Source organism: Sorex araneus, chromosome X (genome assembly GCF_027595985.1).
Source record: "Sorex araneus isolate mSorAra2 chromosome X, mSorAra2.pri, whole genome shotgun sequence".
Classification (NCBI taxonomy): Eukaryota; Metazoa; Chordata; class Mammalia; order Eulipotyphla; family Soricidae; genus Sorex; species Sorex araneus.
Window position 1 is genome coordinate 367479579 of NC_073313.1, and position 24962 is coordinate 367504540.

At 52.4% G+C, this 24962-nt stretch overlaps 1 protein-coding gene across 9 annotated transcripts in view; it reads left to right on the top strand.

The window, feature by feature from the left end:
- BIRC6 (baculoviral IAP repeat containing 6) overlaps positions 1 to 24962 on the top strand; it is a 151982-nt gene that overhangs the window by 84121 nt on the left and 42899 nt on the right. For all 9 annotated transcript variants that reach the window (XM_055123521.1, XM_055123529.1, XM_055123523.1 and 6 more), the window contains 16 exons: positions 618 to 801; positions 1397 to 1552; positions 2887 to 3020; positions 4157 to 4310; positions 6499 to 6615; positions 7663 to 7817; positions 9334 to 9460; positions 10394 to 10504; positions 12685 to 12818; positions 14621 to 14748; positions 16952 to 17514; positions 19193 to 19368; positions 21028 to 21124; positions 21265 to 21459; positions 22373 to 22573; positions 23119 to 23398. In XM_055123521.1, coding sequence (XP_054979496.1) covers positions 618 to 801; positions 1397 to 1552; positions 2887 to 3020; positions 4157 to 4310; positions 6499 to 6615; positions 7663 to 7817; positions 9334 to 9460; positions 10394 to 10504; positions 12685 to 12818; positions 14621 to 14748; positions 16952 to 17514; positions 19193 to 19368; positions 21028 to 21124; positions 21265 to 21459; positions 22373 to 22573; positions 23119 to 23398 — 2912 coding nt within the window. The remainder of the gene's footprint in view (positions 1 to 617; positions 802 to 1396; positions 1553 to 2886; positions 3021 to 4156; positions 4311 to 6498; positions 6616 to 7662; positions 7818 to 9333; positions 9461 to 10393; positions 10505 to 12684; positions 12819 to 14620; positions 14749 to 16951; positions 17515 to 19192; positions 19369 to 21027; positions 21125 to 21264; positions 21460 to 22372; positions 22574 to 23118; positions 23399 to 24962) is intronic.

Sequence of the window (24962 nt, forward strand, 5' to 3'; positions counted from 1 at the left end):
CCAGGGCTTGACACGTGCAGGCGAGTGCCCGCTGGCGAGCCGCGTCCCTCCTGCCTGAGAGAGGGAGCAGCTACCGGGCCGCGCGGGTTCATACTGTTCCGGCTAGCGTTGGACTGGCGGAGATGCGTAGCGTAGGTCACATTGGGGCGTGTGTCTGTAATTTTACTTTTTTTTTTTTTTTTTTTGCTTTTTTTTTTTTTCTTGGGTCACACCTGGTGATGCACAGGGGTTACTCCTGGCTCTGCACTCAGGAACTACTCCTGGCGGTGCTCAGGGGACCATATGGGATGCTGGGAATCGAACCCAGATCGGCTGCGTGCAAGGCAAACGCCCTCCCCACTGTGCTATCACTCTAGAGAGGTGATTGAAGCAGGGAGTGTTCACGCCTGATAATGAGGGGTTAGAAGGCCCCGAAGACTTGGCCTATTCATTGTTCGTAGGAATTACAAACTGTCACACCAGGATTTTACACCAAAACTGTGTATTTGGTTTGTCAAGTCCACCGTGCGCTCCGCCCCCGCTAGTGCCCGCCTCCGAAGCCTCGCCCGCCTTGGTTTGCAGCCCGTCCCCCTGCCGTGCGCACCGAGGCGAGCGTGTGCGTGGGGAATGTCTTGCAGGTCCTGGCGCGCATCGCCAACGCCACCCGGCCGACCATCCACCTGTGCGAGATCGTGAACGAGCCCCAGCTGGAGCGGCTGCTCTTGCTGCTGGTCGGCACCGACTTCAACCGCGGAGACATCTCGTGGGGGGGCGCCTGGGCGCAGTACTCGCTGACCTGCATGCTGCAGGACATCCTCTCCGGTGCGTCGGCTGCACTCCCCTTCCTTTTTCTTACTTTGCCTTCTGGGTCACACCCGGCGATGCTCAGGGGCTACTCCTGGCTCATGCACTCAGGAATTACCCCTGGCGGTGCTCGGGGGACCCTCTGGGATGCTGGGAATCGAACCCGGGTCGGCCGTGTGCAAGGAGATGCCCTCCCTGCTGTGCTATCGCTCCAGCTCAGTCAGCTTATTTCTTAGTCTGCTAAGGGAGTCCCCTCCCCTGATAAAAATAGCACAAGTTGCAGAAGAAGTGGCAACATTTTGCATTACTTTTGTGTTTCTTTTGACGGTTGTGGCAAGTGGGAGTTGTTACGAGCTGGGGAGGTTGGCTCAGCATGAGAGCACTGGAGCTTTGACCCGCTTTATTGGCTCCCGTTTGTGTTGTCACTGTTTCTTCGTGTGACCTTTGGGAAGGTTTTGGAAGGCCGAGATTTTCTCCCGTAAACTCTACGGGGATGTTGGTACCTTCCTAACTACGTCATTCCGAGGGCGGCTGGCTCGGGAGCGCGGCCGAGGGCCCTGGGTGCTGGGCCCGGGCTGGGTGCTGAGTGCGTCGGGCCGTCTCTGTCCCGCAGGCGAGCTGCTGGCTCCCGTGGCCGCCGAGGCCATGGAGGAGGGGACCGTGGGCGATGACGCAGGCGCCACGGCGGGCGACTCGGACGACTCCCTGCAGCAGTCGGCCGCGCAGCTGCTGGAGACCATCGACGAGCCCCTGACGCACGAGATGACGGGTAGGCCCTGCGAGGCGTCAGTTCCTCCGCCCGGCGACTGCCTCGGGCCTTGCTTTGAGGACACATGGTGTGTCGCGGGGCTGTTCCAGTCCATCCACACCGTGTCCTGTGTATTCACACTCTGGGTGCCGTCTGTCGGGGAAGGGCAGCCGGGCCCCCAACCACCCTTTAGGCAGATCACGTGATTCTCCCACCCTGCCCCTGCCCCAAATATTCTGTTCACACGCGCCATGCTTGCTTGATGATTTCCGGGACAGACTTCGCACTTCTCTGCTTCTCAGGCCTTGCCGAGTCCCCGCCCTGTGTCCACTGGATCGATGAAGTAGTATGTTAGACGTCTGCCGTTTTTCAGTGTCTCCCCACCCTGTCACTCCGTTGTTCATTGATGTACTTGAGCGGGTGCCAGTAGTGTCTCCATTCGTCCCAGCTCTGAGATTTTAGCAGCCTCTCCTTACTCGTCTTTCCCAACGATTGGCGGCTCTTTCAGGGTCAGGGGAACGAGACTGTCCCTGTTACTGTATTTGGCATATGGAGTACGCCACGGGGAGCTCTCGAGGTCTGCCGTCTCCCTGCCCTAAAGTCTCTTCATTGGGACAGTCTTGGGTCTCTTATTCATGATGGTCTTGAGTCGGGTGCATAGAGAGCCTGTCCTCAGCTTCCCTTCATCTCCCCCAACCGCACGGGGACGTTCTGTCTGCCAGCAGTCCCCTCTGCTCCAGTTCCTGTGCCCCAGGGGGAGGGAGTCTGCCTGCTCTGTGCCCCAGGGCGGTGTCTGCCTGCCCTGTGCCCTGAGGGGTCTATGCCACTGCCCTGTGCCCTGAGGGGGTTGCTAAAGGATTTTATAGCTGTATGTTGTAGTGGGAAGTTCAGGACCGTGAGTCTAGAAGACTAGTGAGAGTTTAGAGACGTGAGAATGTTATTTCAATCAAAATAGGAAAGTCAAGTGAACATTGTTTTACAACTGTTACCTTTGTTTTTCACTTTAATACTGTGTCATTTTCTCTAACGTATGTAGCATGTAAATAATGCAGAAAATGAAATGAATTAGTATTCTCAGATGGTCAGTTGTCCGCAGTGGCAACATTTATGCAGTTTGTTTCAGTTATGGATGATTCCATCATCCTTTCCCCTAGGAAATGAATTGTTTTCATGGTGTTTTAAAATGTGTGTTATAGAGTATATTTGTGCATTTAGTTACTAATGCTTTGTTATTTCATATAAAAATCGAGATTATTTTCTCTCAGACATCCTATTGTAACAACATGCTATGTAATGAAAATACGGGTTTTCGTGTGAAATACCACACTGTTAAAACCCCTTTGGATTATTTGAAGGCGCACCTCCTCTCGCCTCCTTGGAAAAGGATAAAGAGATTGATCTGGAGCTGCTTCAGGATCTCATGGAAGTCGACATTGACCCTCTAGATATTGATTTGGAGAAAGACCCTCTTGCAGCTAAAGTGTTCAAGGTATGCTGGGAGCCGCCTCCTGCACCCAAGGGTAGTGACGGGCTCTGGGCACCAGTGGGGGGCGGGGCGGGGGTTTGGTTGTTTGTTTCAGTCTTGGGGTCCGAATAAGAGAAATTCAGGTGACACTGTCAGTCTACCAGGTGCGGTCTTAGCATCATAATACATAGGACAATTAAGTTTTTGTTTTATTCTTCAGTTTCTTCAAAAGTTTTTAAAAATTAAATCATCATGATTTAATTTTATTAAATCACAGCTACAAAGTCGTCCGTGACGGGGTTTCAGTCAGATAATGTCCCTTCACCAGTGTAGTTTCCCAGCAGCCTGTCCCCAGTGTCCCTCTGGCACGCTTCCACCCCCCACCCCCCCGTCAGCCTGTTCCCCATCCAGTCTAGGCCCCCCCCCCCACACACACATTTTCTCCTTCCCCCTCTCCCCCTCCCCCCCTCCCCTTTTGATTGTTGTGGTTTTGACCCAGGTACCATGAGCTTATCCCGTACAGCCCTTCCCTCCTTCAGCTCTCGGATCTTGTCCAGAGTGGGCGTTTCCAGCTGTTGTGCTCCCTTCTCTGGCCTGACTGCCCTCTCCCTGCCCCCCACTTAGAGAAGCTTCCGGTCATGGCCAGTTCTCGGGCCCTCATTTGCTTTACTCCTTTGTAGTAGAGTAAAATCATACAAAAATAAGTAACCCCTGTTCCGGGGATTACCCCACACCCTGTGCTCAGCAAGCTCCTGGCAGGGCTTGGAGGGACAGATGGACACTGGGGGTGGCACCGGCCAGCTGCACACAGGCAGGCGCCCCGCCCACTGCACTCTCTGGCCCCTGGGTACCAGTGCTGGAATACTCTAAAGGAAACGTAGGGACTGCAGGCCGCCCCGTCCTTGGCTTAGCCCCCTCACGCCCAGCCCAGGTACTCCCTGTCTCACGAAGGATGTTGATGGACTTTCAGGGTCTAAGTCAACAATGTAGTTTTAGATTTTGTTCTGCCACGAAGATGATCCCAGCGAGTGGTTCCTGTAGCTCAGGGGACCCTGTGTTGGGAGCTGGCCGGGAGGACCGGGTACTTGCTCTGTGCTCCGGCTGCCCCGTTCCTCGTGCCGAAGCCACGGTCACCCTCACGCTGTCCCGTCTCCCCGAAGCCCATCAGCAGCACGTGGTACGACTACTGGGGCGCCGACTACAGCACGTACAACTACAACCCCTACGTCTGTGGCATCGGCGTCCAGGTGGTCAAGCCGGCAGCCAGCACGGAGAAGAACGGTTCTCAGACCGTCAGCGTGTCCGTCTCCCAGGGTGAGTGACGCCCCGTTCGCGAGTGCCTCTCCGTCTCCGGGAAGATCCTGCCCAGGGACGGCAGGCCCGTGGCGGGGCTGGGCAGTGGCGCCCGCTGGGTTCCGCTGGGGCGTGCGGGCGCCCGGGTTCTGGGCCTTCTGCCTCTCGGAGTCGCAGCAGGGCAGGGGACCCGTCCCTCAGGGCTGTGGCACCGTGACGGCTTTTCATGGATTTTTGTCGCTGTTGATTTGGGAACAGAGTGCCACCTCGTTGGATATTGTTTTTGCGTGTCTTGTTTGTAGACTGTAGCAGGCTGGAAGTTTTGTCCCTAAATGCGAAAAGTTGCAAATGGAAAATCGAGAGGCATCGAAAGAACAATGCTCGGCCCGGGCACTAATCCCGCACGAGTTTTGTTGTATTTTCTGCTTTATTCTTCACAAAGGGGTTTGGGAAACACCCGGTCGGTATTGGGAATCCTCCCTCCTCCCGGACACACTCCCCACCCTGGTGGCGCCTCCAGATGCAAACAGTGTCCCTTACCGGAAGAGTCCCGCATCGCGTTTCCTTGGGCGTCTCTTGGTCTTGTTCAGCCTGGCACTTGTTTCAGAGTTTTCCTCCGTGGCTTCGGTGGTTTCGAGTATTAGAGGCATTATTTATTTATCATTTTAAATTTTTATTTTTCTTAGTTCACCGTGAGATAGTCGCAGACTTTTTGCATTTCAGCCACACAGTGCCCGAGCACCCATCCCTCCACCAGTGCCCTCCACACCAGTGTTCCCAGTGTCCCTCCCTCCACCCCGCCTCTGTGGCAGTGCATTCTTTCTTACTCTCTAATTCTGGGCGTTAAGGTTTGCAATACAGATGCTAAGAGGAGGAGGCTTTATTTTGTGCAGTGTTTCAGACCGTTTCTGCACGATTGTCTTTGGGTAAACTGCACACGGGTTTCTTACTGCGGCCTGTTAGGCGCCTTACATTTTAACTTGTCCTGGTTCCAGTGTTTGTTTCGCTGGGTTGTTTGGGTGGTTGGGTCACAGCTAACGGTGCTGGGGCTGCCGACTCGGAGCTCCGGGCCCCGTTGGTGCCAGGGGGCTGCGTCCCCGCGGGGTCGGTCGGGAGCGCCGTCCCTTGCCTTTCTGCCCCGGGCCTGCTTCTGCTGGTACTTATTTTCCACTGTTCTTTAAAAAAAAAACTCCTTTTAAAAGGCTTTTTTTTTTTAAATGACTAGTTTATTTTGTTTCTAAGCTAAGTCATGTTTTTGTGTATTCATGAGGTTCTTCATAATTTCTTTGCTAGTTCTTGAAGAGGTGAAAAAGTAACAAAATTTACTATTTTAACCGTACAGTTCTACAGCCTGTGGTCCTTGTTCATTTTGATGTTTAAGTATTCCCAGATTAGGCCGGTGGGATGCCTGCCCCAGCTTCTGTCTCCTTCCGGCACCTGCTCTTCCTTTTTGAGCGCTTGTTTGGCACAGATCTGTCGATAAGTTCACCCGGGCAATGGGCAGTTTCTGTAGGGAGGCCCTGTGCAGGCCTGTGAGGGAGAGGTGTGTAAGCGCTGATTTGGTACTGGGAATAGTTGCTGTTATTTCCTTCCTTGCCTTTCTGATGGGCAGAATGAGAGAGCGAGGGGGAGGGGGAAGGGGGAAGGGGAGAGGGAGGGGGGAGAGGGTGTTGTGTGTGGTATGATGTGTCCACTACACTTTGGCTTCTGTCAGGAGTTCAGCGGAAACATGGTTGTAATCTTCACGGGTTTGCTTTCTTCCTGTCTGTCTGTATTGGTCCTCTGACAGCTGGGGACCTGCTTTGGGTTTCCTTGCTTGCTTACCACCCCTTGTCTTGTTCCTGCACCACTCTCCGTGAACCCCCTCTCCTCTCTAGCGCCTTCGTGCAGGCTCTGAGAGCTCAGATTGGGGTTTGGTTTGTTTTGTTTTGGGGCCCCTCCTGGCTGTGCTCAGGGGTTCCTCCTGAGCACTTGAATCTCTCCTGGTGGGGCTCAGGGGACCTTATGGGATGCCGGGGATCGAACCCTGATGGGCCTTGTGCAAGGCGAACGCTCTCCCCGCTGTGCTACGGCTCCAGCCCCTCACGTTGCTCCTGGCTGAGGACATTCTGCTGGTCGTTTCAGACTCCGCTGTCAGCATTTTATTACAGGCATTCGGACCCGAGTAGTACCGAGTAACGTTCACTTTAAAACGGAAACATTTGTGCAGCCCTAGATGCTCGCCTGGAAGTGGGACTCGAGCAGCAGGCGGAGCTCATGCTGAAGATGATGTCCACGCTGGAGGCGGACTCCGTGCTGCAGGCCCTGACCAACACGTCGCCTGCATGTGAGTGCCAGGCACGGGCGCCGCTTCCTCCCCGCCCATCTCCTTCTCTCCCTGTGGGTTTCGTGCGAATGTATCATGCGTTTCTACACATTTCAGGTCCAGTGTGCGTCTCAGTAGACTGGGAATGTAGCAGCCCTGCCCTGCTGGGGGGAGGGTAAGGACATCACTCATGGGCTGGAGCCATAGCACAGCAGTTGGGTGTTTGCCTTGCACGCAGCCGACCCGGGTTCGATTCCTCTGTCCCTCTCGGAGAGCCCAACCAGCTACCGAGAGTATCCCACCCGCACGGCAGAACCTGGTAACCTCCCCGTGGCGTATTCCATATGCCAAAAACAGTAACAACAAGTCTCACAATGGAGACGTTACTGGTGCCCGCTCGAGCAAATCGATGAGCTCACTGGACGACAGTGCTCCAGTGTTCCAGTTTATGACTGGGATCTCAGGGGTTTTTTTTTTCTCCAAGTTTCCAAGTATTTTAAATAGAAAGTCAGGGTTAAGTATCAGTAAACCAGAATCTGTATTGTTCTACCACTGCCATCTCAAAAATTAAGGATTATCTTTCTACCTTATTAGAAAAAAGCATATGTATATATTTTCTTTTCTTTTTGGTTTTTGGGTCATACCCAACGATGTTCAGGGGTTACTCCTGGCTCATGCACTCAGGAATTACTCCTGGCAGTGCTCGGGGGGATCATATGGGATACCCAGGTTGGCCACGTGTAAGGCACATGCCCTCCCCTCTGTGATATCCCTCCAGCCCCCTAGAAAAATATTTTAAAAAATTGCCAGAGAGTTTTTTTTTTGTTTTGTTTTCATATTCTCTGGTTTTGGGAACTGCTTTGATAATTGTATTTTGCGTTCAAGTACTGTTGTGAAAACATTTTATTTATCTTGGGAAAACATTTTAAAACGATAATTGAACCACGAATAGTCCCAAGAATGTTAAGAATTTTAAATTAATAGTAAAATGATCTTAATTTACCTTGATTTGCCAACAGCTCTCCTGATACTTGATGTATAAAATCATAATTGTGTTTTATTTTTCAGTCTCACAATCTCCCACTGGAACAGATGACTCACTTCTCGGTGGGTTACAGGCAGCGAACCAGTCCAGCCAGCTCATCATACAGTTATCGTCTGTCCCCATGTTGAATGTTTGCTTCAACAAACTCTTTTCTATGCTTCAAGTCCATCATGTTCAGGTATGATTTCTCAAAGAAGTGATGCGTTTTCATACGCCATTGTCCGCTTAGGCGAAAATGAAAATTTTAAGTGTGGAAGTCATTCTTAATTTGACAGGGATGAATATTATACTCAGAAAAATACTGGATAAACTTTATGACCATAGCTTCACTATAGGTCATTTAAAAATTGAAAAATGTTTATAATTTTGGACCAGAGACTAGAGTAGTAGTTAGGCCGCGTGCTTTACACTCAGCCCGGTCAGCCTCTGACTTTGGTTTTTTTATTTTTAATTTATTTATTGAATCACCGTGAGGACAGTTACAAAGCTTTCATGTTTGAGTCTCAGTCATACAATGATCAAACACCCGTCCTTTCACCAGTGCACATTCTCCACCACCAACACCCCAGTATGCCCCCATCCCACCCCTGCCTGTGTGGCAGATAATTTCCACATGACTCTCATCTACTTCGATTACATTCAGTATTTCAACACCAGTCTTACCATCATTATTTTGAATTTTCCCCCAGCACTGAGACCTGCTGAAGAGACAACATTAGACAGTTTTCTGTTGTTGGTTATGAATAGTCGCGAGAGTGGCCACGCGATCTTGCAATTCTAAAATTTAAATAATTAGGTCTGGAGAGATTTCTGCCGAGAGCTGCTCGGTTCCGAGATTTGTTTATGTGTCTCTGTACTCATGACCGTTAAGGAGCTTAATAAGTAGCCGGGGGGTGGTTGGTGGGCGACATCTCGGGGTCCCATCGGGGTGGGCGGAGAAGGACCGGCTCCTCCCCTGTCCCCGAGGCCTGGCCTGTGTCGCCACTACTGGCCGGTACCTGGGTTTTCCTGTGAGCTTTGGGAGATGGCAGCCGCGAGGTCTCCTGGGGAACAGGTGGGGGGACGCCTCCCGCTCCTGTCCGGGGTGGCCTGGTGAAGGGGGCCTGGTGCGGAGTGCGGAGGCGTTTCTGCCAAGAGCCGCGAGGTTCCGAGATTCGTTTGTGTGTCTCTGGGATCATGGCCATTAAGGAGCTTATTAATAAGTAGCCGGGGGCAGTTCGTGGGCATCTCAGGGTCCCGTGGGGTGGGGGAGGAGCCCGAATTTGCTTTTGTATGTGATTTGGTGCTCTAGTACTTTAAATCCACCTGGATAGGTTGTAGACACTCGTTTGAAGATCCTGAATCCCGTCTTGTGTTTTAGAAAATCACTTGTATTCCGCAAATTCTAACTTAGTTAGGTTTTATTTCATGTGGATTTTTAAATTTTTTTTTGCTTTTTGGGTCATACCCGGTGATGCTCAGGGGTTCCTCCTGGCTCTGCACTCAGGAATCACCCCTGGCAGTGCTCGGGAGACCATATGGGATGCTGGGAGTTGAACCCGGGTCGTCCGCGTGCAAGGCAAACGCCCTCCCCGCTGTGCTATCGCTCCAGTCCCCCATGTGGATATTTAATGTGTGCTTGTTACCGCTGGCCGTCGCCCCGGGAGGTGTCTAACGTAAGCTCCGCTGCTTGCCTTGCCGGCGCTTCTCCGCAGTTGGAATCCCTGCTGCAGCTGTGGCTCAGCCTCAGCCTGAATTCCAGCTCGGCTGGCAGCAGAGAGAGCGGCCCGGACATCCTCCTGTACAACGCCAGCCGCGTCCCTGTCATCTCCCTGAACCAAGGTAGGGCCTGCCGGCGGGACCCCCCTTCACGCGGCACACAGCGGCCAGGGCGCTGATGGTCAAGGCGGCGTGTGCCCCATATCCGCAGAGTTCAGTCCGGGGCCGGGAAGGATTCTGCTGCCCCTTTCCTAGGTGGCGTTCACGAACAACTCACGCTCAGACTTGCCGTATGACTCCTCATGGGAATTTCCGGCTGGGACTGGAGAGGTCGCAGCTTTTGCACTGTCTGTTCTGGCCCCCCAGCTCGAGTCCACCCTTACACTCACTGCAGGTTTCACAGCGGGGAACAGAGAACTGCCTTTTTCTGTCATTTCCAAAGTGGTGCTCGGGGTCTAACTCCCAACTCCATGGCTTAGGGAACAGTCTGGGGGAGCCTCGGGGGAACATAGCTGGCGCCTAGGATGGGCCACACGAGCTGCTCGGTGCCCTGCAAGGCCGAGTAGCCCCGGCCTGCCATCTGGCTGCTGCCCGCAGTGTGTGGTTTGCGGAACATGGGGATGGAGTGCCTTGCGCATCCGGGCGCCCTAGGAGGTTCCGTAGTTTGGAGAGACAGCGGTTGAGACGCCGCTGTCGGGGCCAGAGGGCAGAGTTCAGTACCCCGATTGGCACAGGTGCCCTGGGCACTGCGGGGTGTGGCCCCACATCGAGCCCCAACCTGCAGACCCAACAGCGGGACGGTTCTGTCACTCTCGGTGCTTTAGTAAGGCCCGAGGGATGCTGTTCCTGTGCGCGCAGCTGACCCGATTCAATCCCCACATCCCATACGGTCCCCTGAGCACTGGCAGGACTAATTCCCAGGAGCTGCCCCTGAGCATCACTGGGTGTGACCCCAACAGCAAAAATAATAAAAAAGTTAAAGTTCATTGCTTTGTTTTTATTTCTTCGTAGACGTGTGTGCTCTGTTTAACTGTCCGCGCTTTCCCCTCTCCGCAGCGTCGGTGACCACCTTCCTGACGGTGCTCGCCTGGTACCCCAGCAGCCTGCTCCGCACCTGGTGCCTCGTGTTGCACAGCCTGACGCTCATGACGAACATGCAGCTCAACTGTGAGTGCGTCGCTTGGCGCCTGTCAGCTCCTGACGCGGCCCGAGGGTTCCTGCCACCTGCTTGTCAGGAACGGCCGGCAGGCAGGGGAGGACTGAGTTTCTTCCCTCCGCAGGGCTCTGCGTATGTGGGTGATCACTTTCCCTCTGTGCTCCTGCTGGGTGTCATTTGAGCCCACAGCTAGCATTCCTCGAGGGCTGCACCTAGCTCAGTGCTCTGTGATGGCTTGTTGAAGGGACCCCAGGCCTTTTGCACACACAGCGTTTATTTAGGCTGTTGCGCTTCCCTGGCCTATTCCGGACTCTTAGTGCACGCTGATAGCGTGCTTTCACATACGTGCCATCACACGCCCCGGTCATTGTTCCCACAAGCATTTATTAGGGTAATGTGACTTTGTAGTCGGACAGTATTGCAGTTAATCGTTACACGGCCGCATGTATAGTGTGATGAACGGTGGTAGTGGTGGTTCATTGTACAGTGGTCAGTGTAGATCTCAAGACAAATGTCTAGTCTGTGCCTTGTCCTTGTCTTATAGGCTGGTCGGCATCAGGTTGCCGGCTCAGAGCTTGGGACCGGCCCTGTGAGCATGGTCCCGGGGACGCCAGTTGTCCTTGGGGTTGTCAGGGACCGTGATGTCCCAGGGTCGAGCTGAGGCCTGGGCTCGCAGGCTGTACGGGGGGCCGGCCGGAGCTCGGGGACACTGCTGCGCCAGCCCTCCAGCTGCGCTGGCCCTGTGATTACGTTTGCTGGTGCCCCTATGCATGGAATAGAAGGGGCTGTTCAAGGTCACGTAGAGACATAAACTCAGTCTCCTCTTCAGCATCTAGAATCTTCGTTGAGAATTGGGAGAGTTCCCGGTGGGCGACGGGGGTGTCTGGGTGTCTCTCCAGGCAGTGTATGCGTCTCCCCCTCGCTCAGGGCTCCTGGCAGGCTTGGTGGACCATCCGGGGTGCTGGGCTCCGATCCTGGGTCAGCTGTGTGCCAGGCAAGCGCCCTCCCCACCGTACGCCTGGCCGGAGCCCTGGAATCACCTTTAAAAACCAAAACGAAACTAGACCTAGATGTGACTGAACAGGTACCTTTGCGTCAGAGGCTAAGCAGAGTTTGAGTTTTCTGAGCCTGCTGCCCTGTTTCCATTTCGACAAGTTTACGCTCCGGCTGCTGTCTCAGGAGACGGCTCGTGCTTCCTGCGGCTGGGACACACGTCCTCGTCGTCTCCTGTCTCGTGGCGCTGTCGTCACGGCTCACACATAGATCCGGTTTTTTTTCCTGATATATTTGAGGTTTTGAGGTACAAATGCAAGTTCAAACTAGAGAAATAGAATAAAATTTCAAATTTTATTTTTTATTATTATTATTTTTCTTTTTGGGTCACATCCAGCGATGTACAGGGGTTTACTCCTGGCTCAGCACTCAGGAATTACTCTTGGCAGTACTCGGGGGACCATATAGGATGCTGGGAATCTTATGACTAATGGGTATATTTTATCATTCTTCTGGGGCTTGATTTCATGAAATAAAAAAAGGTGTGACAAATAAAACTTGCACTTTAAATCATAGTTGAGCATAAAAGTGATACTCCATTTAAAAAATATGGAAAATATTTCCTAGAGAGATAATTTCAAAGTCGTGGATTATGTAGGTAAATGTAAACTTACTTCTGAAAACTTGATTTCCAGTATGATGCTCTACAAAACAAGTCATAAAAAATAAAAATTTTAAAGCTGAATATGTTTTTGAAAACTGGATTAAAAGTTACCTGAAGGTAGATCTGTTTCTGGATAAGGTTGGGAATGAGTAAGAAGGGGCTTCAGTAGAGGACAGCTTCGTCCGCCCGGCCCTCCTGTCCGTCCTGAAGGGACGCCGGGCCGGGTGGACGGTCTCAGGCCTGCAGTGAGGAGAGGAGGGAGTCACGCTCCCTTCGACCTTCCGAAACTTGCAGTGGGCTGATTCCCAAGAATAAGTGACTTCGTGAAAGTAGGTGGCATTTTTTTTTTTTTAATTTTTATTGAATCACCATGTGGAAAGTAACAAAGTTCTCAGGTTTATGTCTCAGTTATACAATATTCAAACACCCATCCATTCACCAGTGCCCATGTTAGTAGGTGGCATTTGAATCACTGCATTTCTGTTGTTGGAGCCCGTTATTGAGAGCGTTTCCTGACGCGCCTTCTGTTTGCAGCTGGTTCGAGCAGCGCCATCGGGGCCCAGGAGAGCACCGCCCACCTGCTGGTCTCGGACCCGAATCTCATCCACGTGCTGGTGAAGTTTCTGTCTGGCACGAGTCCGCACGGGACAAACCAGCATAGTCCTCAGGTAACACCTGGGCCCAGGGCGTTGAGGAAGTCTTGGCTCTCGAGTCTGTACGGTGTTGTGGTAGCCTCGCCTTGGTCTTCATCGGGAACTGTTCTGATAGGTAGAGGGAAGCTGCTTTGAAATTGATTTACAACTCTTCGAACTTTCTCCTGATAATTTTTTAGCTACATATTTTTGTCTTTAATTCTGGATGTTTAGGAACATTTTGAATTCTTTCTTGTTTGGGAATGGGGGAGGTACACCTGGTGGGTGCTCAGGGATCACTCCTGGCAGTGCCAGGGATGGACCCTGGGTCTGCCGCACGCAAGGCCAGTGCCACCCTAGCTCATGGGCTTGCTCTTGGGTCCCAGAAATGTTCTGAATTTTACCTGGGAGCTTCGTGAAGATTATTTTGAAAATGGACCATATATTCTCCTGTCTAAATTTCCCTCTGGGCTTTCTGTTAGGCAGAGCAATTCAGTTGGATTTCACTTATTCAGTGGGTACATAATCAGTTCGTGTTTTTTTTTTTTTTCCTGTGAACTGCCTTTTTTCTTTTTTTTTTCTTTTTTAAATTTTCTATTAGTGAATCACCGTGAGGTACAGTTACAGACTTACACACTTTCATGCTTGTGTTTCAGTCATACAATGGCCAAGTGCCCATCCCTCCACCAGTGCCCATTCTCCACCACCAATGGTCCCAGTATCCCTCCCACCACCCCCACCCTGACTCCTCCACCCCACCCCACCCCGTCTCTGTGGCAGGGCATTCCCTTTTGCTCTCTCTCTCCTTCTGGGTGTTGGCTATCTGTGTGCTTAAGATCATTCTGCTGTGGCCGGACAGTGCCACCCTGCCTCGTGCGTGTGGAGGGCGAAAGGCCCACCCTGCCCTGGCCGCTGAGCCACTCGCCAGGTCCAGGCTGTTGATTGTTCTAAGAAAGCTTTTCCTCGAATCACCCCTCGATACACAGTTCCTGAGTCGGTCCTGCTGGAGCCTCCACCACGCGGTGCCAACACCTTCACAGCGCACGCTAGCCGGGTCTTTCAAAAGATTCTTTTTTATGTTACAAGATTCTGAGCTAGATTTTCCTATGTACGAAGATAGTGCTCATGACACTTGTTTTTATTTATGTTTTTAGGGGTTTGGCTTGGGCCCACACTGCTGGTTCTGTGCTCGGTGGCCCAAATGGGGACTGGCCGTGTGTAATGTCTCTCCGCAGTCCTTCTCTGCGTCTCTGCCAGCCCCGGCGTTCACTATAATAGAAGTTTTATTACTTCCATTACCTTGTTACTTTAACAGAAAAAAATGTTTCTTCTGTTGAGAATTGCCTACAATACTAAAATATTTTTTTTTCTAGTTAAGGTGCATCGAAGGGCATAAAACAGTTCTTTTGTTAATATTACTTCCTGTGTAAATCTAATGTGTAAACTTACTTGAGTTCCCATAAATTTCCCAGTGAGCACTTTTAGTTTCCCCCCAGTTTATTTAAACCTGGAGGTTTACAAAGCTGGTCGTGGTGACTCGTTGCAGGCACTTAATGTCCCAACCGCACCCCCATCACCGCTGTCTCCTCCCCTCCACATTTCTCCATTTTCCCAGCTGCCCGCACGCCTGCCCCCATCACAGGGTTGTAAGGATTTATGTACATTGCTTGTTACCACTAAAAAGCGAACGAACGATTTGGTTTCTGTTGACGCTTTTTAGGTTTTTTGTCTTTTGAAAATTTGGGGCAGTGCTTGGTGTTCCACAGTTGAGGGCTTCTAGGTGAATGGTTTTGCAAATATCAGTACACAGGTTTCAGTAGAGTTTCATTTCTCTGCAGGTTGGTCCAACAGCCACACAAGCTATGCAGGAATTCCTCACCCGACTGCAAGTGCATCTTTCTTCCACGTGTCCTCAGATATTCAGTGAATTTCTGCTCAAGCTCGTGCATATCCTGTCCACAGAAAGGTACATCTCCGTGTACACTGACACTCCTGAGCGAGGCAGCGGGTCACCCCACAAACAAAGTCTGTTTTGCATTGATCGTGATTGTATCTGGGAAGCGTAAAGCAAGAAAATAATAGGCATGAAGTGGGCAAGAGTTTATTGACGTGTTTTCTTACTGTTGATGTATGTTCTGATTGCTCTTATTTCATTCATTGTGATTCTCTCAGATCCATGAAATTTCTGTAATCTCAGGGGAATAATTTATGTCAAATCTATGCTTTTGTTGGCTTCATAGATTAATTCTCATGAATCTAGTAGGAAGAACTGGAAAATTATTCTAGGGTACAGATAAGGCATTAATGCTACTAGTGATTAAATTTTCACTAGGAACAGTTTCTTATGTAACTTTGTTATTATTTATTTCTTCATAATGTTGTTGAAAAAAAATGATTTTTTTTTTCTTTTTGGGTCACACCTGGCGATGCATAGGGGTTACTCCTGGCTCTGCACTCAGGAATTACCCCTGGCCATGCTCAGGGGACCATATGGGATGCTGGGATTTGAACCCGGGTCGGCCGAGTGCAAGGCAAATGCCCTACCCGCTGTGCTATCTCTCCAGCCCTGAAAAAAAATGATTCTTAACTGGACTACCTGAAATTTGCAAGTTCACCTTATGTGTTTTGGTTCCCTTTTCATTCTGATTTATTCCCAAATACCAAAGTAGTGGAAGGTTAGGTTGAGAGGCATAAATAAATGGTTTTCGTGAGAGTTGAGTGTAGGAACGTGTGCCTGGATGCTGTGAGGTAAAGGAAGTACTCTCTGGAATTAGGCCCTCTCTGATGGCAGAGTGGGGTTCTAACCTCTTTTGGTTCAGAATTGGAAAAGGCCAGTGGCAGGACGGAAAAGATCCTGTTTACTCTTAGCGTATTGGGGAATCTTGGTTTTTCTCTAGAAACTTAACTCATGTTTATATTAATTCACCTCGTAAAATTAATTTTGTTTACATGTCATATTGCTCAAAGTTGTAGTTTTCAAAATCCTGTCACTTTTGAATGAGAACTTAACTGCTCACGTCAGAGCCACCAGCTTCTTCCCTGCCCTGTCCTCTCCGCTCTCCCTCTCGTGTCCCTGTCCCTGCTGCTTATATTTCTCCAAATAAACTCTTTAATTAAAAAAATAGTTACATTCTAATTTCATGTAAAAATCCTATATAAAATGCAAAACTTCATTTGTAAATCCTCCAGTATGTTAAAGATGAGTCTCAGCTGTGGCGGGCAGACTTCTCTCTTCAGATTGGGGGCCTCCCTGGGTGCTGCTCTGGGCTTCCCTGCCCCGAGTCCAGGGCTCACTCCCGCCGAGGCTCAGGGAGCCCTGTGGGTTGCTGGGGTCGAAGGTGGTTGACTGTGTGTCCCGCAGGAGCCCTAACCACTGCACTGCACTCTCTCTTCGGCCTCTCTGTAGGCAAGGTCATGGGTCAGACCATTGATTGGCCTTGCACGTGGCCGATCCTGTTCCATCCCTGACTCCACCTATGTTTCCCTGGGCACAGCTGGTTGTGTGCCCCTCCCCCCAGCTCCCACCAGAAACAAGAGCACGACTGTTCCGTATCATACAGATGGGATCGCTGGGAGACGAGACTCCCTTATCAGACCTTCACGGTCAGCCCTCAGAGGTAACATTGGCGTTCGGGTGTATGCCTAGCGCGCAACTGGCCCGTTCTCCATCACGTGGTCTCTCTCTAACTCCCTCTCCCTCTCTCTCTCTCTCCCCTCTCTCTCCCCCCCAACGCGCTCTCTCTCTCTCTCTCTCTCTCTCTCTCTCTCACAAACACACACACACACACACACACTTCAAAAATTTAGAGTAAAATGCTACTTTAAATCCTCTAAAGTCATGTTTTTTTTTTTTAACTGTTTCCAGCATTGTTCCCTCTCTCCCCTCCCCACAAAGTGTTTCATGAGATAGCTCATTCTAGTAAGGGGATCGCCCTCTGGTAATGAAAGATTTCAGGGTCGAGTTTCCAGTTTTGCTCATCCCTTTGACTTCTACTTGGAAGGCAATTTTTTTTTTTTTTTTAGTTTTAGCTTCTTTATTTCTGCGGTGCAGGTGGGGGCAGAATCAAGGACTGACTCAGAGCCCCGCACCCACGAGGCGGAACCTGGAGCTCTCTTGTTCTGTCGCCGTCTGTCACCCCTTCGCTGCTCACTCTGCTTCCCTCCCGCAGGGGCGCCTTCCAGACCGGGCAGGGGCCGCTGGATGCCCAGATCAAGCTGCTGGAATTCACGCTGGAGCAGAACTTCGAGGCCGTGTCGGTGAGCACCATCTCGGCCGTCATCGAGTCCGTCACCTTCCTGGTACACCACTACATCACCTGCTCGGACAAGGTCACGTCCCGCAGCGGCTCGGACAGCTCCGTGGGCGCCCGCGCCTGCTTCGGGGGCCTCTTCGCCAACCTCATCCGCCCGGGGGACGCCAAGGCGGTGTGTGGGGAGATGACCCGAGACCAGCTCATGTTCGACCTGCTGAAGCTTGTCAACATCCTGGTCCAGCTGCCCCTGTCGGGCAACCGGGAGCACAGCGCCAGGGTGTCCGTCTCCGCCAGCACCACGGACAGCGTTTCGGACGAGGAGAAAGTCTCGGGGGGCAAAGACGGCAATGGCGGCGGCGGCAGCGTGCAGGGCGCGGCCGCCTACGTGGCTGACCTGGTGCTCGCCAACCAGCAGATCATGAGCCAGATCCTGTCTGCGCTGGGCCTGTGTAACAGCAGCGCCATGGCCATGATCATCGGTAGGTGTGGACGCGCGCGGGCCTGGCCGCTGGCGCCTGTTAGGGTCCACTGAACATTTGAGCGGGGTGCTCAGGGTTCAGATTCTTCGGGGAGTAACAGGTCACAAGGGGGTTTCCATTTTGTGGTTATTGGTTGGTTACTGAAACGCAGTATTTCTGCCCGTGCTCCAAAATGGCCCCTGGCGGTGCCTGGACGCCGTGTTTGCAGACCCCGGTCAGCTGCGTGCAGCCGCGGCTCCTCAGCTCCTGGAAGGTGTCTCTGGTCTGAACCTCACGCTTTTCTCTGGAGGAACACAGCCCCCGCCAGATTGCCTGTCCCTTCTACTTAATGCATTTTAATAGTGATTTTTATTTATTATTATTTTTTGCTTAACCCAGCAATGCTCAGGGGTTACCCCTGGCTTTGCGCTCAGGAATTACTCCTGACGGTGCCCGGGGGACCATATGGGATGCTGGGGATTGAACCTGGGTCGGCCGTGTGCAAGGCAAATGCCCTCCCCGCTGTGCTATTGCTCTGGCCCCTAACACTGATTTTTAGGGTGATTTCAGTCACAGCATTTAAAGATGAAAAGTTTTATTAGTTTCTAAATAACTTCTATTTATTTAAATTTTTGTTAAAAAGTTCCTGGCTCAGGACTCACTGCCGGTGGGGCTCAAGGCATCAGTACTCGGGGGTCCCAGGGAATGAACTCAGGCAAGTCCCCCACCTGCTGTACGATCCTTCTAGCATGTGAATATTATTTTTTCTAAAAAAAGGAAAACACAACTTTCTTTGTCTTTTTCTTTCTTTTTTTTTTCTTTTTGGGTCACACTCAGTGATGCACAAGGGTTACTCCTGGCTCATGCACTCAGGAATTAACTCCTGGCGGTGCTCGGGACCATATGGGATGCTGGGAATCGAACCCAGGTTGGCTGCGTGCAAGGCAAGGCACCGGGGTGCTATTGCTCCAGCCCCAAAATACAACATTTCTTGCCTGATAAATTAAGGGAAAAGTCTCTTTAATTTCCTTATCAAGTACCATCACTTAACCACTTTGAGTCTTTGAGAGCTAATGGTCTTTGTTACTTAAATAATCAAATTTCTGTGAACTGCGATAAAATCCAGTTTGCAATAACTTGAGTAGCAGAAAACTTTCTATTATTTTCAGAAATAATATCTAATATATAAGATAGAAGCAAAACACTGATGATTGCATCAATATTTTCTTTTCTTTTTTTCCTCGTAATTACTGAGAGATATGAAAATGGTTTTTGTCTGAAATCTCGAGTGAGCCCACATGCCCTGAAGCCTTCCTGAGTGTGTCTGGGAAGGTTCACCGGAGCTCTTGACACGACCGTCGGTTTATACCAGGTCACACTTACGCTCTCAAAGCGCCAGCCTCACGATGACATAACGCCAGTGAGAGCTGCGCGCACGCCCGCAGAGCCCTGTGCTCTGGCTCCCGTCGGGCCGCAGCCCCCAGTGTGGGCCGAGTAGGAAGCCGGGAAACCCTCTTTGGGTCTCGTGGGTTCGTGCACGTAGATATCAACGTTGAGTTGATCGAAAGTGGCTGAAGTTCTCCGGGTTGCGCAGGTGCTCCGGGCAGGTGGTGGTGGGTTGTGGTGGACCTGCTTCGTAGCGCCTTGTGGGGGTTGCTGCTTCGTCAGATACTTGGTGAGAAAGTCTCGTTTCCACCAGGGGCGAGCGGACTGCATCTCACCAAGCACGAGAACTTCCACGGCGGGCTGGACGCCATCTCCGTGGGGGACGGCCTGTTCACCATCCTCACGACCCTCAGCAAGAAGGCGTCGACCGTCCACGTGATGCTGCAGCCCATCCTCACCTACATGGCCTGTGGCTACATGGGCAGACAGGTCAGGCCCGCCCGGCGGGACGGGCAGACACGGGGGTCGTGGTGTGGGCCGGGAAGGATATTCTGCCAGTCGGGGTTGTAAGTTACTAAGTCAGGAGCGAGTCACGGCCCCTAAGTAATGCTTTCATAGTGCAGCGATGGAAGGGTAAACCCTTACTTACTGTTTACAAGCCGTAGATACTTTCTCAGCCCAACGGTGGGTTTTTATTTTTCCTCCAAAATAGCGTACTAGAATAGTAAAAGTTCTCTCTAGACATTAAAGTGAAGTTAAAATGTGCTTTTTTCAAGTTTCCTCTTATTTAAAAGAGATTAGTGTAACTTTTAGCGAAAAGTATGCTAGTATATTGTACCTGTTTACTTCTTAAAGATACGGAACCACTATGGCTGTTTTGATTTCTGGTCTAGCATTTTTTCATGTATTCTTTTTATTTCATCATTTCTTCAGGAATATTTTATAGATCAGTATATGGTTACTTGTGTAGAATTTTCTAGTGGAAGATACGATAATTTCAGAGGGTTCAGTTTTTTTTTGTTTTTTGTTTTTTCTGTTTTGGTCACACCCAGCGGTGCTCAGGGGTTACTGGGGATGCTGGGAATCGTAGCCCTACCCGCTAAGCTATCACTCCAGCCCCAGGGCCCAGTTTTTAAATGAAATTAGCATTAGTGAATAGCAATAAATGCATGTTAATCCAGAAAATTATAGTAGAGAATGCAAGGTATAGTATGCAAGGACCATTTTCTTAAATTACTCAGAGTTCAGAGTAAGACTTGTTTACTTTCTGATTCAGGGAAGAGTTTCAGTAAGTGTGTCTAGTGATTTACTTACGGCTTTCATGTATACTAGTTTTGGGGTTTTGTTGGGGGGGGCTGGGAGGCGGTGGTGTTTGGGTCCACATTCAGCTGTGCTCAGGGCTTACTCCTGGCTCTGTGCTCCGGGGTTACTTCTGGCAAGGTTGGCAGACCTTATGTGGTTCTGGGGATCATAAGCGGGTCAGCTCTGCAGGACTGACACCTTGTAGCACTGTCGTCCCATTGCTCATTGATTTGCTCGAGCGGGCACCAGTAACGTCTCCATTGTGAGACTTGTTACTGTTTTTGGCATATCGAATACGCCATGGGTAGCTTGCCGGGCTCTCCAAGAGGGACAGAGGAATCGAACCCAGGTCAGCCCCGTGCGAGGCAAACACCGTACCCACTGTGCTGTCTCTCCAGTCCAGGCTGATACCCTACCCATCGCAATGTCTTTATGGCCTCCATAGCACCGTGCTGTGGGGCTGGGAGGTGGGAAACAGCCTTTTTTTTTTTTTTTTTTGCCTTTGATTTCAGTATTTGGGACATACCCGGTGGTGCTCAGGGCTTCCTCCTGTCTCCATGCTCAGGGGCCACTCCCGGAGATGCTCGGGGAAGCGTATGGGGTGTGGGGACAGACCCGGGTCGGCTGCATATGAGGCCAGCACGCGCTGCCCCACGCAGGCCAGTCAGAGTAGCTTATTGAAAGGCCTTTCTGAGAGAAATTCGAGGGGAGAGGCGCAGGGGGGCATACTTGTTTAAGAGGAGGCAGTGACGTGTGCAGAGGCAAGGCCCGGGATAGGTGGCGTAGAACACGGCATCCCACAGTCCCGTCGTCCTTACGGTGGGAAATCGTCACTGTGTCTTGCAGGGCTCTCTGGCTACCTGCCAGCTGTCGGAACCGTTGCTGTGGTTTATACTGAGAGTGTTGGATACCAGCGACGCCCTGAAAGCATTCCACGATATGGGTAAGCGAGGATTCCGGAGGGAGTTGGAACTGTCGCCCAGGGTCGTGCCTCACGTGCTCGTTACAAAGTCGGTCTCTCACCGTGTCTCTGTCCGGCTTGCGGGGTGTCCACGTGTTCACTTCGTGTTCTTGTGAGTGTAGGCGGCGTCCAGCTCATCTGCAACAACATGGTCACTAGCACGAGAGCCATCGTGAACACTGCGAGAAGCATGGTCTCGACCATCATGAAATTCCTGGACTCTGGGCCCAATAAAGCGGCTGACAGCACGCTGAAAACAAGGATGCTGCCCTCGGAGCCAGACAATGCAGAAGGGATTCATAACTTCGCCCCCCTCGGTAAGAAAAGAGTCGCAGAATTTATAAAGAGTTAAAGCATTGCATGTCATTGCAGGAGAAATCAGGGTTTTTATTTTTGAATTTAAATAGGAACAGCAGAATTCAATAGGCGTTTCTGATTATCAGTTTCTACTGTGAATGTTAGTTGGTATCATTGGATTAATCTTGCTTTTTTTTTTTTGATGTTATTTACTCCTTAACAATCTTCTGATTTACAGCGGTGCTATTTTTTCCTGTTTGAAACATACTTCTTTTTACATTTTTTTCTTTCCATATTTCTTCAGGTTTTCTCTTCTCATAATTTTTATTTGCCTTCCAGGGGTCTGGGCTTGGTTGTGATACATAGGGGCATGTGTTGCCAGGGCTGACTGCAGGCGTGGCGCACGCTCTGCCCGCCCCCCGCCCCCCCACCGGCCCCCACACGAAGCAGAAGGTCTTTGGCCGAACCATTGGAGAGTCATTTCGTGCTCATGTTCACTCTGTTACTGAGCGCCTGTCTGTTTCTGGGGGGCAGTGGGGGCCGGGGGGAGAGCCCTAGGACCTTCGTCTGTAAGGAAATGATGCCGCAATTCTTTTTTTTTCTTTCTATTTTTGGGTCACACCCGGCGATGCTCAGGGGTCACTCCTGGCTCTGCACTCAGGAATTACCCCTGGCGGTGCTCAGGGGACCCTATGGGATGCTGGGAATCGAACCTGGGTCGGCTGCGTGCAAGGCAAACGCCCTCCCCACTGTGCTATTGCTCCAGCCCCAGAGCCGCAGTTCTTGACCTCCTGTCCCGAGTCGGGGGCGCGTGAGAGCCGGGACAGTGCGGAGGAGACGGCGTCAACTGTGACGCCCCTTTGCCTCCTCGCGTGGCCATCCAAAGAGCCCCGTGGGCTTGGGGCTGCGTGTGACACCGGATCCCCCCCACAGGCACCATCACGTCCAGCAGCCCCACGGCCCAGCCGGCCGAGGTGCTCCTGCAGGCGACCCCGCCCCACCGGCGCGCGCGCTCCGCCGCCTGGTCCTACATCTTCCTGCCCGAGGAGGCCTGGTGCGACCTGACCATCCACCTGCCGGCCGCCGTGCTGCTGAAGGAGATCCACATCCAGCCGCACCTGGCGTCCCTGGCGAGTGAGTGCCGCGGGTGGGGACGGAGGGCAGGTCCTGGCCGGGCTGGGACCCTCGAGGGGGACGGAGGGCAGGTCCTGGCCGGGCTGGGACCCGAGAGGGGGACGGAGGGCAGGTCCTGGCCGGGCTGGGACCCGAGAGGGGGACGGAGGGCAGGTCTTGGCCGGGCTGGGACCCGTGAGGGCTCCTGCGCTGGGCCGGGAAGCCCGGAGGAGGCGGATGCCGTTGGAGTCGCTGGTTTCGAGCCACGGGGAAATCTGCTCACATGCAGTTTTGGTTTTGTTTGCTCTGGGGGGTAGTGCTCCGGGACAGTGCTCCGGGCGCCTGTGGTGCAGGTGACGGGGGGTGTGGGGGGGGGGACTTTGCGGGGCACCTGTGACTTGGGACCACTCGTGGGGTCGGGGTCATGTTCCGCCCAAGGGCTTCGGCCTGTTTGGAGGCGGGCTTTGGGGCGTCCCCAGCCTGCGCCCTGGGCTCTGACGGTGGGGAGGGGACGCACCCGCCTGTGCCCCCTCGCTCCTGACCAGGCCTTCACCCCCCCCCCCCAGCCTGTCCTTCCTCCGTGTCCGTGGAAGTCAGCGCTGACGGCGTGAACATGCTGCCCCTGTCCACGCCTGTCGTCACAAGCGGCCTGACCTACATAAAGATCCAGCTGGTCAGAGCCGAAGTGGCTTCCGCCGTCTGCCTGCGGCTGCACCGGCCGCGTGATGCCGGCACCCTGGGCCTGTCACAGATCAAGTTACTGGGCCTCACGGCCTTCGGGACCACGTCTTCAGCAACCGTCAACAACCCGTTTCTCCCGTCTGAAGACCAGGTATCTAAAACCAGGTAGGTTCCGTTCCTCGCCCGCTTTCCGGTCACGCCCAGGCATGCCCGGGAGACAGGCGCGGTGGAGGGGGGCCTGGGCCCTGGCATGCCGGAGGTCTCTCCCGGGCCCCTGCACGGGCTTCTGTGCCTTTCCTTGCCGTCGATTCCTGGCCCTTCATTTCCTTGCGTTTCTGACGCCTGGGCCACACCCCCTGGTGCGGGACGGGCCCCCCTCAGTGCTCAGAGGACCGTGCGGAGCTGGGAGTGGGACCTTGGCCCGCGAGTGCGCAGGGCACGTGCCGGGCCGCCGAGCTGCACCCCGGGTCTGTCTGTCTGTCTGTCTCCGCCTGTTCTGCTGGGGTGAGGCTCGGTGCGAGGGCACAGCCTTGCGTCCCTGACACTCGGGCTCCGGTGTCCGGAATTTAGTCACGAGTCAGTTCAGAAGGTTAATCAGTTGTGTACAGTTATTCCCTGCTGTCATTTTTAGGGTCTCGGTGTTCTGAGGGTGTCTCTGGGATCTGATGTGTTTCAACGATAGTAGGAAGAGGGTGTTTCTTGTTGTTGATGTTTTATTTTTAACAGGTATAAGAATTTTAATAAGTCCAAACAGTAATTTTTTTTTTTTTTTTTTTGCTTTTTGGGTCACACCTGGTGATGCTCAGGGGTTACTCCTGGCTCTGCACTCAGGAATCACCCCTGGCGGTGCTCAGGGGACCATATGGGATGCTGGGAATTGAACCCAGGTTGACTGCGTGCAAGGCAAACGCCCTACCCGCTGTGCTATCTCTCCAGCCCCCAAACAGTAAAATTTTAAGAAATCCACAATAATACACATCACTATCAAACTTTTTTTTTTTTTTTAAAATTATTTGGGCCACACCTGGTGATGCTCAGGGGTCACTCCTGGCTCTGCGCTCAGGAGTCACTCCTGGGGCTTCTCAGATGACCCTGTGGGCCGCCAGGGACTAAGCCTTGCCGGCTGCCTGCAGGGCAAGCGCCTGACCCGCTGGGCTATCGTTCCCGAGAAAGTATTCTTAGAGAATTGGAAACCTGGGCGTAGGTAAAATTGAGGCTGGTGTGCGTTTACTTCCTGAGGTGACTCCTGACTCTGGGAGCCGGCCTTGCACCTCCTCGTGCCCCTCCAGGCTGGGGCTCGAGAGCTTCCTTCCAAAAGCATTCCGCAGGCCTGTCACAGCCAGATAGGCTGTCCACACAGATGTTCCCATTCCCCACTTGGGCTCACACCCAGCTGTGCCCAGTGTCCTCCTGTGACTGTTCAGACATCACTGCTGGCGGTGCTCAGGGGACCATCTGGTGCCAGAGATCGAACCCAGAGTGGCCTGCATGCAAGGCCCTGCCCCCTGTGCTGTCTCTCCTGCACAGTGCTCTCATCGAAGACCCCTCCATGCTCGTCATCAGATGGGTCGGAGTCAAACCCAAGGACCCTGAGGCAGCGCCCATCCTGACCCTTGACTCGGCACATCTTTGTGTTTGGGCCTCGCCCAGGGGTCTCTGGGTTACCGCTTTGGCTCTGTGCTGGGGTCACTTTCTGGAGCTGCTCTCAGTGGTGTTCAGGGACCTGTGC